The sequence below is a fragment of the Zingiber officinale genome, chromosome 1B (genome assembly GCF_018446385.1).
Source record: "Zingiber officinale cultivar Zhangliang chromosome 1B, Zo_v1.1, whole genome shotgun sequence".
Lineage (NCBI taxonomy): Eukaryota > Viridiplantae > Streptophyta > Magnoliopsida > Zingiberales > Zingiberaceae > Zingiber > Zingiber officinale.
Genome location: NC_055986.1, coordinates 121,996,008 through 122,009,167, shown reverse-complemented (window position 1 = coordinate 122,009,167; position 13,160 = coordinate 121,996,008). Strand labels below are relative to the sequence as shown.

At 40.4% G+C, this 13,160-nt stretch overlaps 2 protein-coding genes across 3 annotated transcripts; one reads left to right on the top strand and one right to left on the bottom strand.

The window, feature by feature from the left end:
* The first annotated feature begins 2,150 nt into the window (after positions 1-2,150).
* LOC121976006 (GABA transporter 1-like) lies at positions 2,151-4,612 on the top strand. The gene is made up of 7 exons (XM_042527979.1): positions 2,151-2,599; positions 2,832-2,954; positions 3,061-3,155; positions 3,234-3,420; positions 3,496-3,626; positions 3,728-3,943; positions 4,117-4,612. Exons 1-7 carry the CDS (start codon positions 2,422-2,424, stop codon positions 4,510-4,512), a joined length of 1,326 nt encoding a protein of 441 aa, XP_042383913.1. The 5' UTR covers positions 2,151-2,421; the 3' UTR covers positions 4,513-4,612.
* A 103-nt stretch (positions 4,613-4,715) lies between these two features.
* Positions 4,716-12,829, bottom strand: LOC121975990 (uncharacterized protein At1g51745-like). 2 transcript variants are annotated; one of them, XM_042527968.1, is made up of 4 exons: positions 12,195-12,828; positions 8,025-8,374; positions 7,344-7,814; positions 4,716-6,547 (listed from the first exon to the last, which is right to left on the bottom strand). In XM_042527968.1, exons 1-4 carry the CDS (start codon positions 12,389-12,391, stop codon positions 5,274-5,276), a joined length of 2,292 nt encoding a protein of 763 aa, XP_042383902.1. In that variant the 5' UTR covers positions 12,392-12,828; the 3' UTR covers positions 4,716-5,273. The 2 variants fall into 2 exon arrangements, with proteins under 2 accessions (XP_042383902.1, XP_042383893.1); XM_042527959.1 differs by having other exon boundaries at positions 7,344-8,374; positions 12,195-12,829.
* Positions 12,830-13,160: the final 331 nt, after the last annotated feature.

Genomic DNA, 13,160 nt, shown 5'->3' with positions numbered 1-13,160 from the left:
TCAGCCATGGAAGCTTGAGGCTGCTCCTTCTTGAGGCTCTGCCCTTGAGGCTCTGGCTGATAATATCCCACACCAGGCTCACGATAAGGATTTTGAGGAAATACCTTAGGATGCTTTCTTTTAGAACCCCGATCTGAAATAGGAAGGGGCTCCTTGGAAGCCTCAACCGGAACTTGCCGCGGTCGTGAAACAGTTGCTTGCTTCTCGGAGGCTGCCAACCTTTTGGCCTCCTTGAAGAGCTCATACTCTCCGGCGGTCATAGTGACATGAATACGGCCAGACTCCTCCATCGTCACGTTCCGGAACAGGTTGTTGTGTTCCCACAGACGACGCCAAATTTGATCCCGTTCGGAAGCTGAGTCGGATGAAGGCGGGCCTTATTATGCAAAAGTTGACGGAGAGTCGTTGAAGTGATTGATGAACCGGGTGCCCCCTGGAAAGGTTCCCACGGGTGGTTGACGGAGAGGGGTGATCAGGACGATGACGCTGTCGCTCTGCACACATTCAGACGAGTCCACCGGTCGTTAGAGACCAAAAGCCAAGGAAAAAGTCCCCGGGTCATACCCTCCGACGCTCAAGTCAGGTACTTTTCCCCCAGAAATCGCAGAAAAAAGGACGAAAAGTAAAGGACTAGTGAAAAATGACGAGTGAGCGTACTTGCATAAGGGACAAGGCATCCCTTTTTATACTGCAACGAAGAATCCTGGGTCTGACGGGTGTCAGGGAATGTCGGCTGTCAGGCTTTGTCTGGCGGTGGTTGACACGTGGCTCTTCCTAATAGGCTGGCGACAAAACCGAAGGTGTATTGAGCCCCGACTGTTGGCATATTCCCTGACACCTTGATTATTCCCCCTGACAAGCGGTTACGATTCCTTGGTTGATTTGTCCTGTAGCGTCTGACCGATCCGAGATCTGGACTCGCCCTGCTTTTATATACTGTTGCCCTCGACTTGTATGTCCGATCTGTGTTAAGCTCGTGCCCAGATCTGCCTTTGTCATCTGCTATCTCCGATCTGCACTCCGGGTCTGTATCCAGACCAGTGATCCTTGGCTTGGGTATCCCGACCTGTACTCTGGGTCTGGCTTCTGACCCGCATCTGTCTGCTGTTATCCAAGACATGTACGTCCCGACCTGCACGCTGGGTCTGGTTCCTGACCCGCATCTGTCTGTTGTTATACAAGGCATGTACGTCCCGACCTGCACGCGGGGTCTGGTTCCGGACCCGCCTCTGTTTGTTGTTATCCAAGGCATGTACGTCCCGACCTGCACGCTGGGTCTGGTTCCTGACCCGCATCTGTTTGCTGTTATCCAAGGCATGTACATCCCGACCTGCACGCTGGGTCTGGTTCCGGACCCGCATCTGTCTGCCGTTATCCAAGGCATGTACGCCCCGACCTGCACGCTGGGTCTGGTTCCGGACCCGCTTCTGTTTGCTGTTATCCAAGGCATATACGTCCCGACTTGTACGCTGGGTTTGGTTTCGGACCCGCCTCTGTTTGCTGTTATCCAAGGCATGTACGTCCCGACCTGCACGCTGGGTCTGTAAGCAGACCTGTTTGTTTGTAGTCTCTGTCCTTAGCTATACCTGGCCCATGGGCCCAGTTCTTGACCGCTGGTCCGGCTTATAATTCCCTCCTTCGACTACCTCGTCAGCTGCGACTTTGATTCCGGCCACGGAGGCTTGACTCCTAATCTCCACGTTAGTTTGACTGTTGACCGGCCACGGAGGCTTGACTTCTGACCTTCCGGACCTCTACGTCAGCTCGACTGATGACCGGTCATGGAGGCTTGACTTCTGACCTTCCTACGGCTTTGACTCATAATCACATCATCCTATCGACCTCACAAAATATGCACCATATCAGCACTGAATCATCAAAATTATTTTTAAATTTAAACTAAAGTTAATATTGATGGGAGGAATAGAATGGGAAGACCATCCCTCCCCCCCGGGGTAAATTCTCGAAAATATTTGTATTCATCCAGATGGACTCCATTGGTGCAGAAATATCGTGCAGAATCGAAGGGAATCGGTTCACAAACGACACTTTATTTTTTTCTTCAAAAAATAATACGATATTCAATTGAGATCTCATAAAGTCTAATTTGTTGCGTCAGCTAACTATTGTTGTTCTTCTTGTCATCAAAGTCAATGCTCTCTCTCGACAGAGAAGCCTGCACCTTGTGACTCATGTAATGTCATTCATCGACAGCAACAAGTTTGACAAATCCGCCGCCATCTCAACAGAGGAGGAGAAGCAATTAAGTGTTTGACAAAATTGCGTGAAGCCTTCCACCGTCCGTCTCTTAAAATCACAGAATTCCCCGTCGGATTCTGATGTCATCAACAGGCATCCCGTTGAACAATCGATCTGGAGGAGGTAGCGTACGTGTTTCTGGCGGAGCTCGTCAGTAAACCGATGTCCATCTCCAGAGTCGATGGCGAAGAGCTGGAATCAGCTGCCCAAGAAGGCGGCGGCGGCGGCAGCGGCAAGGGGACGTGGAAGCACGCGGCGTTCCACGTGGCGACGACCATCGCCACTCCGGCGGCCTACGCGCCCTTGCCCTTCGCCCTCGCCTCCCTCGGATGGCCTCTCGGTACTCATTCCACTTCCGTTTCCAACTTTGACCACTTGATCCAAGTAAAACTGCTGAAGTGAAAGTCCACTTGATACTCTATTTTGCAGCCTGGCTGTTAAAATGGAAAGGGAAGAAGAAAAAGAAAATTGAAATTAGAATAATAATGTTTTATTTGATATAATAATATGATTATGTAATGAAAAATAAGTCTCAAATGATGATGATGATGATGATGATGATATGTGTTCAGGTGTTGGCAGTTTGGTGCTTGGAACTTTGACCACCTGGTATTCGAGCTTGCTGGTGGCCTCGTTATGGCAATGGGACGGGAAGAAGCATAGCACCTACCGTCTTCTTGGAAAGAGCATATATGGTCAGTCATAGTCATAGCACGAATCCTTTGTTTCTTCATCTCCAGAAATAACAAATTAATTAAGCAAGACTTTAACACGTTTAAACTCCGTCTTCCATCTTCGAAGGAAGCTGGGGATACTGGTTCATAACTATGTTCCAGCAAATTGCTTCCTTAGGCAACAACATCGCCATCCAAATTGCTGCTGGAAGCAGTCTCAAGGCAAGGCAACCAACCCTACCAATGATCAGTCAATCTATTCCTTTCTTAATTCTCACTGCCGGCTTTGTTTCTTCTCAGGCAATCTACAAGTACTACGACAGCGATGGGTCTTTGACATTGCAGGACTTCATCATCTTTTTTGGAGCATTGGAGTTGCTCCTCTCGCAGCTCCCTGACATCCATTCACTCCGCTGGGTGAATGCCCTGTGCACCTTCAGTACCATAGGCTTTGCTGCAACAACAATTGGTGTCACCATCTACAACGGTATTTACTTCAGTCTCCTGCTTCCGGAATAACTTTTTGAAGAATTCAGAGCTCAATCCACCATTCATGTAACAGGGAAAAACATCGATCGGGACTCGATTAGCTACGGATTCCACGGGAGCACCTCTGCGAAAATTTTCAGAGCTTTCAATGCTTTAGGTGCAATTGCTTTCTCTTTCGGGGATGCAATGCTTCCGGAGATACAGGTATAGGACATCCACTTGTAGAAAAGGGTGGGAGATTAATGGATATCTGATGATGGCAAACATTTGATTTTTTTTTTTTTAAAAAAAAAAAATCATTTCAGAGCACTGTCATAGAGCCAGCAAAGAAGAACATGTACAAAGGTGTATCAGCAGCATACAGCATCATCATTCTGTCATATTGGCAACTAGCTGTTAGTGGTTACTGGGCATTTGGATCTCAAGTCCAACCCTACATTTTGTCATCCCTCGCTACTCCACAATGGACCATAGTCATGGCAAACATCTTTGCTGTGATACAAATATCAGGTTGCTTTCAGGTATTCCTCTTTCAAAATCACAAAACACAAAGTTGTTCTTAGTGTGCGAGGCTTATCAAAATAGAGATGCATAAAGTACGAGTATAAACACATTGTTTGGCTCAAACTAAGTCAAGGTTAAGGTTGTGTTGGGGAGACACTCCTCTCTAGTCATGCGCTTTTTCTGTCTTCAGATCTACTGCAGACCAACGTATGCAAACTTCGAGAATCAAGTGCTGTCTAAAGCTTCAAATGGGAAAGCATGGATAAGGAAGTCCCTGCTGAGACTCTGTTTTACTTCGATTTACATGGCTCTGATCACTCTGGTTGCTGCTGCTATGCCTTTCTTCGGGGACTTTGTTTCAATCTGTGGAGCTGTTGGATTTACACCGTTGGACTTCGTCTTCCCCGCATTGGCTTTCCTCAAGGCCGGAAAGATGCCAAAGAATCCGAAGCTTCGATGTTTGGTGCAGGGAATTCATTTGACCATCGCAGCTTGGTTCTCTGTAGTTGCAGTCCTCGGTTGCATTGGTGCAGTTAGATTCATCGTGATCGATATTAACACATACAAATTTTTCCACGATATGTGATCTTTCATTTGACATTCATGTATGTCAGATTCAATTTGCAACTGAAAATTAGCTGTAAATTTGAAATGCCAATCAAGTAAGAATGTCCACTTGTGCATTACTTCACAATTATGTAATTAAAAGCGTAATCCTTTCTGTAGAGGTTGCACGAACACCAAACAGAAGACCTCTCATTGACAAATTCCAATTTAACATCAGTCGGATGGATGAAAAATAATAACAGTTGCACCGAATAAAATTTTAAAATACATAGTAATAACTGAATGGCATTCTTGGTACTCTTCCGCCAAACTGTTGCAACATTGAACAATAAATAACAAGCTTTGTATCCATAAAAAGCTTAGACACTGGCTCTTCTACAATACCTTATCAAACTTGTGACGTATATTTCCTAATGGTAGAACACAGTCGCGGTAGCAGTTAGCACTTTACAATAAGTCAGCCAACCACGTTGAATTCTTGAATGGAAAAATTACACTTGTATTCCGGGCTACCAGGTTATACCCTGGTCCTTGTTAAAGAGCTGCTGACTATGAGAACCAGGGTACTGCCCCAGTTTCCTAACAGGATATATATATACACACACACGATCAGCACCAATCAGCAGATCAGACGGACTCAATCACTGATCCAATGAAATCAGTTGCCTGAAGCATTCACTTTGGATGTGAAGTCATGTATTTTACATGAAGCGTGGAATGTAAAGCCATGTAGAGTATCAACAACTTCGAGCGGATAACTGCAAACTATGATTTATTATCTTATTGCTGGATGGCTATTCTCACACGGTTGCTCAAAGCTGATGGCCTTCCAATTGCTTCAAGAATTCTACTAAATGCAATCTTCATGGGGACACATGTAACAGAAGGCACTTGCCCAGCAGGTTCTATCAAACCACTAAACATGTTGCTTCCTTTACCATGTAATGCCTTAACAACCCCACCACCAAATCTTTTATCAACTGTGAAAGAAGATAGTGTTCTAGTTTTTTGGCTCGGCAAACTTAGTCTCTTATGGGACCTTTTCTGAATTTTTCCTGATGATGATTGGTGCTGCTGGTGATGAGAAACTTTCTTATTTGCTATCTTGGGTACATTCTCAGTACGATTTGGATATACAAAGGAAGGAGATGCATTTTGATATCTAGACCCCACAACTTCATCATCCTCCAGAGATGAGACAACTGGGTTAGAACGGGGAACTCGTTGCATAACTGTTCTTCTGGCTGTCCTCCAAACTGGTTGCTCAGCTGTATGTTCATCTTGACCGACATGATTGACACACAAATATTCAGCAGTGGAATCATCTTCCAAGATCTCAATCTGAATGGGGTGCCCTACAATTGCTTTTGCATTCAACCTACTCATCAGAGACACCAAAGGAACACGCTCACCTTGATAGCTAGCTTTAACCCTCAGATCAACATCAAACAAAATGGTTCCAATCCCTCTCATAGCATGAACAGCATAAACAGGATCATAGCACTCATCAGACTCTTCCCAATATTTGCCTCGAGCTCCATAAGGTGGCTCATCAGCCTCCCAGGCAGATGTTGACATCAAATGAGAATCACTTTCTAAATTATGGAAACCAATACGGCTTCTCCTAAGATCCCTAGCTGCTTTAGAGGCTAGTTTATGTCTTTGTTTTCTGTAGTCATCCTGCTTGTTAAGGAAATCCTCACCAACCAAACCTTGATCTAAGGCCTTTTGTGGGCAAGGTTCCATCTCCATTTTCGAACTAGTATACCTGATTACATTAGCTGTTTCCCTCGTAGAACAATCCCATTTATCTGAACTAGCAATGCAGATCTTGCCATCAATTGGCATTTTAACTACACTTCGGTGGTTGCGTTTACCTTTTATATGCCATTTAGAGATTCCCACCCCAGCAGAAGCATTTGCAGGTTGTTCAAAAGGATGAAGGGTGGAAATGTTGCTAGAAGAAGGCACTTCATCATTGCCTATCTCTTCAAATTCATCTGAAACATGATGTTGAGAAGGGTCACAATTTGATCCAAGGGATCCACCAATATCTGAAACCAAACCAAAGTAATTAATGAAAACTGAAATGAAGCATCAAGATCAGAAACTATATGCTCGCCTATGCAAATTGCACAAACACCTTTCATCATACCAAAATTTATGTTGTCTATATAATTATGCAAGAAGGCGTCATCCAATTCTATAGATCAATTTTGAAGTTATGGTTAGCTCCCTAATATTATTCAAAATTGGCACAATTCAGAAAGCAGGATTAAGCTCTTGTTTGCCTGAAACATTTAACAAGGTTTGACATGCACAATCAAAAAGAACTAACCAATATATATGCTTAATTTTACCCAGCTGGATGAAATTCTCACTTATATTCAATAGCTAAAGTTGTTTGGCTCAAAAATAACTCATTCAGCAAGGATGTCATGTTAGTGTTTACTTTATACAATTCTAAAGCATCATTTACTAACTTCAAAATGTGCTTATTATTATTATAAGGTACTGCAAAAGCTTTGAAACAGTGTTCATCATCCATTGACTAAAGTGCAAAGGTTTCAGCTGCTAATGAACAAATAGTCCAAACTACTAGTTCACGGAACTGTAATCATCTACCCATATGAAAAATACAGTTGTATAAGCACTTGGCCCATATTGTGGTTACATTTGCAACACCAGCAAATATTACATAAAGTCATGCTAAATTAAACTGGTTTGCTATTAGTCAAATGAACTAACATAAAAGCAAACAAAAATTAGACATACCAAACTTTGAGACCTAAAAATGTGCCAATGATGATGCTGATCAAGCTAAAAGATTATACTATTTAAGAGCAATACCTCCTGAGATTTGTTCCTCCATCTCAGTGTCCAAGTAATTCCTTGGAGTATCATAATCATTTGTCTCACTCATCTCAGAAGTCGAGCATCTTTCTGCCATTGAACCAGGTTGATTGAAACCACACTGGTCTGACAACGATTGTGTTTCTTCAGAAGAATTACTTTTATCATCCTGTGAGACAATTGAATCAGCAGAAAGATAGATGTAGCTACTTCGTTTTGCCTGGCAAACACCCATATGGTCTTGCTCCTCTTTCAATGAGAAATCATGAGGATAACCATCCAGATTAGAACAATGAGGAGCTTGTATCTTTGCACTAGTTTGTAAAACTTGAACAAGCGGACGACGTCTGTCACGTTTTTTAATTGAAGATTCTTCAGAAAATCCACCATGTGACCTTTTATTTTTGATTGCCAAATTACTTTTACCTCCATTGGCATGACCTCTACCTCCAACTATATCATCAAAACCTACAAAAGTGTCCAAATCATTCTCAGCAAATTTGGTGCTAGTCAACAAAGACACAGACTGGGGAATCCTTTTCTTTCGAGCAATTGGAAAGCCAAAATCCTGGAGTCCTCTCATTTGAGGAACAGCTCCAGAAGTATTTCCTACTGGCTTATTGTTTTTTGCATCATTTGAAATCATACAGTTGCTCACATTTTCTTCAAATAACAAACCTGGTTTTTTAATAAGTGGAGCCTTGTGAAAGGCGCAATCGCTTTGGAATGACAATTCATCATGTCTGACAAATGTATCAGCAGATGGCAAGTTACTAAACTCTCTTTTCATTGTAACTAAAGGCTTATTGGTAATTCCATTTGAGATGATGGCTTGTTTTGGTTGCTTTAGCTCAAGCTGCTTTCTCTCAAGTTCAAGAGCATGAAGAATAGCATCTTCTCGGCGGGCATATTTTTCCCTTTTCTTTATAGGTACTCCAAGTGAAGCTTCAGCCTTCTCAATGCAGGCATCAAACTCCCCACAGCGAAATTCCTTAACACGCTTAGATTTTTCCAGATTGTACCAGTCACTGCAAGTAGGTTAATGGTAAATATCACTACTGAATACCAATACAAGAGATTAGAGATACAACCAAATAAACAAAATGCAATATAAACCTAGGTTTATATGAGACCAGTAATTATTTTCTCCGAGATGTGAACTGATACCAAAAGGCAAAAATGTATACCAGGCATCTAGTTATGAATAAGAAAACTGTTGAGAGGTTCATCTAAAGACTTTAGAAGCATTTCCAGCTTTACACAGTGCCATTGATGAAGATGAGGCCAGGTGCTAGCTTTGGTCAATTGGGAATACCTTTGGAAGTTGTTGTCAAGGTCTTGGTTCAAGTTCCACCTTCAGCTATAATATGGATATACATTTATTAACTGCTGGCTCCTCCTCCAACTCCTCACAAACAAACAAAAGGGGAAAAAAATAGAAGCTAATGGTATAAACAATTCTGAATAGTACTGAGCTTACAATAAGCTACACTGTCTATGAGTTTTTTAATGCAAGTCTTTTAGACCTCAAGACGAACTTTTCAAAGGTCAGGTCCTTTTTCAATAGGAAGAAAGCACATTGGTCAAACTAAACACTTTTATAGCATATTCATTGTACACTAGATGATTGAAATTAGATTTAGCATGATGGAATGAATTGTATTAGAACTTGGACATGCCCAACTCAACATAAGAAACCTTATGGATTATAATGTAGCCTAAAATGGAAACAAATTTTGGAATGCAAGCTAGAAATTTTTAGTAACTTCTCTAACACAGGACAATATACAGGAACACATAGAGGAGGAAGAGAGTAAGGAGGAAAAACAAAGAATAGAGGCAGTATAGAAACAACACACCAAGCCCACATAATCAAGAGATATTGATTAAATAAAGAATCATAAATATTGTTGCATAATTCTACAACATTAAAAAGAACTCGACCCCAATGATTGAATTGAAGATCCAATCAAGATAGCAAAGATCTAGCAGGTTGTTAATATTAACCACAAATTTGGTTGTTCGGTTGAAGAAGATAGCACTGCAAATTGTTTTAAGTAAATCATTTATATACCATTGTTCCAATTAATAGTGAACAGTGTGAATAAAGGCGCTTCAAGCACAAGGCACTAAATTGTAAGTGCATTCAATATCAAATTTCTTCTTCTGTATCCATTGTTTGGCCTTTTGTATGCATGTTTTTGATAGCAGATGGTGCCTTAATGTTTACTCTGTCAATCTATGATCTAGCCATTGACAAAAGAGAGACAAAGAGGAAGCAAGAACTTTCGAGAACTTTGAACTTTTGCACAGCAACCTCTAGATAGTTTGAAATTCTAGTATCCAGTAATTAATTCCGATGAGAATGAAACTGATGAGTTTGGATAACATGATATTTAGTGAATAAGCAATAATTTAGAAACTTCAATATGCTGGTGATTTTTTTAATTGGTTAATTCACCACATGCTAATAGATGAGTTTAAGTGAAATATTTGTGGCTTTATTAAATTATTAGTTAATTGGGCAAGGATATAAAATCCTATAATCTGGGCCTATAGGATCTCAATGTTGGCATTGATATTTAGTGAACAAGCAATAATTTAGAAACTTCAATATGCTGATGATTTTTTTAATTGGTTAATTCACCACATGCTAATAGATGAGTTTAAGTGAAATATTTGTGGCTTTATTAGATTATTAGTTAATTGGGCAAGAGTATAAAATCCTATAATCTGGGCCTATAGGATCTCAATGTTGGCATGCTTGAATATATTGAATATACTTGCTTTGACATAAACAATTTAAAGCTTGGTATCGCCATCATTTCATATCATCATCTAAGAAAATTTCGATTATACAAGAACATTTTTAACTTCCAAACAGAAGAATCTTTTTTAAGTTTCATCTTAGTCATCCATCGTATAAGGGTTACCATTTACAACAACAAGTCATGGATCCAAGTATGTGAGGTTGGCTAAATGGATATTATCCTACTATATATAAATAACATAATTTCTTAATGATACATAGGGCTATAAATGAATCAAGCATTCGTGAACAAGCTTAGTGTTCGGCTTGGTAAGAGCTTGTTTATGTTCGTTCAATATACATAACATCAATTAAAAAAACAAACTTGAACAGCTTGTTAAACTAAACAAACAAGCTTGAACACATATGTGTTCAACTCGTTAACAACGTTTGTGAATGATGTTCGTGAACAACGTTCGTGAACAACGTTCGTGAACAATGTTTACGAACCATATTCATTAATAAAACTCTTATCAATATGCTAAATAAATAATAAAATAAAATAAAATAAAATAAAATAAAATAAACAAATAAGTTTGAATTATTAAACTCAATAACCAATCAAACAACTAAAAGTTTCAAACAATCAAACAAACTTGAATTGAAAGTTCGATAACATCTAAACGAACTAAACTCGAATTGAGAACTCAATAACATCTAAACGAACCAAACTCAAGCTAAGCTTCAAACAAGCTCAAGCTTATAAAAAATAAATCAAGTCAAGCTTGAACAATCATTTCAAAGGCTTGGTTCATTTTAAACTCAGCTCGGCTCAATTACCTTATCAAACAAGCCTAAACACCCCAAAGCTCGGCTCGGCTCGGCTCGTTTACAGCCCTAATAATACAACACCTTCCAGCTGATAGTACATTATTCATATATTATGTGAAAAAATTTAATTATGTTTTATAATATTAGAATTACACAAAACTTTAAACTATTGTCATAATAGTAGATATTCAACGTTCACAAAATACAGTTTCATTTTTTTATTAGTTATAAGGTCAATCCTCTCCAATCCTATAATCCAATCCTCAGGCTCCCTCATTCAAATAAGTGTTTGTATTAGCACTTGAAGTTATCACAGTAAAAGAAGGGGGGAAGAAGATTTTACATGTTACTGACCCAGTAAAAATAGAGGATAGTATGAACGAAATTAGATTGTAGGACTGGTAACAAATGCATTGGATTAAAACAACTGAAAACCCTTTATAAAGGCAGTACCACAAAATTTTGAATAATGAATCTACGAGGACAGTGGTTCCACACAAATAGTTCTGAAAAGTATAATCATTCTCCTACAAACAAAATGATCGAAGCTATCATCCAAGATCAAGTTTTGTGGTGTCTTGTCTTGTTAAATAGTCTTCATGGAGAAAACCATGAACAAAATTTCATCTCAATCCAAATTGTTGTGATCTTCTAAAATACATCAAAACAATCAGAACTGGAAGCCACCCAGACTGAAGTTATCCTTCATCGAGAAAAATGTAAATGTATATCTATGTGTATGCAACCGCCAACAGCACAGAATAAAAGTTTTAGATGGTATATAAATATAATTATCTCTTCTTTGCACAGGTTTTGACAATTTAATGTATACTTCTCAGTTTCCAATCAAATAGTTCCAGTACCAAATCCTACGCCTCAATTAACCTCAATCCTCAAGGTTGTTTTTTCAACAATAATCTAGCCATAGCATATTATTGTTCTATAGAGAATAACCTATGTTCCAATAAAACTAGATATCAGGAAAGGTTGCAATTCCACATTTCAACTCCTGGGGCCATAAATGTTTATTTAACTACGAGCATTCAACGCTTAAGGCAGCCACTACCTCGATTCTTATTAGTTCAAACGGGGAAAACACCCTCAAAAACAAAGTCACGTCAGAAAAAGCATGAGATGGAACTCGAGCAAAATAAAATTACTATTTCCGAGAAGAAGAAAATGCGAGCTCCGTATGCATCAACAATGGTATAAAAAATAAAGAGTTTGCAATATAAGTTGAAAAATAACAGGTAAATCAGAGATCTTACACGCTGGCATCCTCCCTACCCAGGAGCTTGACTGGCGTCCCCGACCGCGGGGACATGAGATGCGATGCCGACAACTCTTCTTGCCCAAGAATCCTCCCCGGCCACCAGGACCCGTTCCTACGTCGCACCCAAACAATCGTCCCAACGCGGCAATCGACGCCCATCCCTCCTCCATCCCCGCCCTCTGAAACCCCCATGGCCCAGCTCTTTAGCACCCTAAGCCCGGTCCAGCGGAACTGAACGGAGCCCTAGAAAGCGGAGCCACCGCGGCAAGGGTCGGGCGGCCAATGTCACCGATGATCCCAACGGCGGGACACGAATTTTACAGATCCAATCAAGAATAGACGAGCTCCAACGTGAGTTTCCTCTCATATGGACGAGATCTGATCCTTGTTTCCTCGGTAGGGACCTTCGCTCCTTAGGGTTTCCCCGAGATCTCGCCAGCCACCACCTGCACGGCGGCCGTCCTTGCGCCACGGATGAATCGGTGTGTCGCTCGCCCCTTTCTTCTCATCTCGTTTCCGCTCACACCGCAGAGGAATGAGATGAAGAAGAATAAGACAGGAGGAATAGAATTTACAGTTGTAATTCAAAATAGTAAATGGAGGAAGACGGTGACGACGACTCCCGGAGACATGACATGATCATGAAATAGCCACAAAATAAGCTTCGACATAATAAAGAGATATTTCTATATGTAGGTTATATAAAATAATTATTTATTCAATTAAATTATTTTTAATAATAAAAATTTAATTTTAGGTTATAAATCATCCTAGACCAAATAATTATTTACTATTAGTGCACCAACCCCACACGCCAAACTAGCTCCACTCCGCAGAGCAAATTGCAAATAGAGTGTCATGCACGTGCTGTTAGGGTGGGAAGAAGTCTCTTATAATTTATCTATCTATTTAATCAGAAAACTGACGATAATAGATCGAATGAATATTGATAATTTATCAA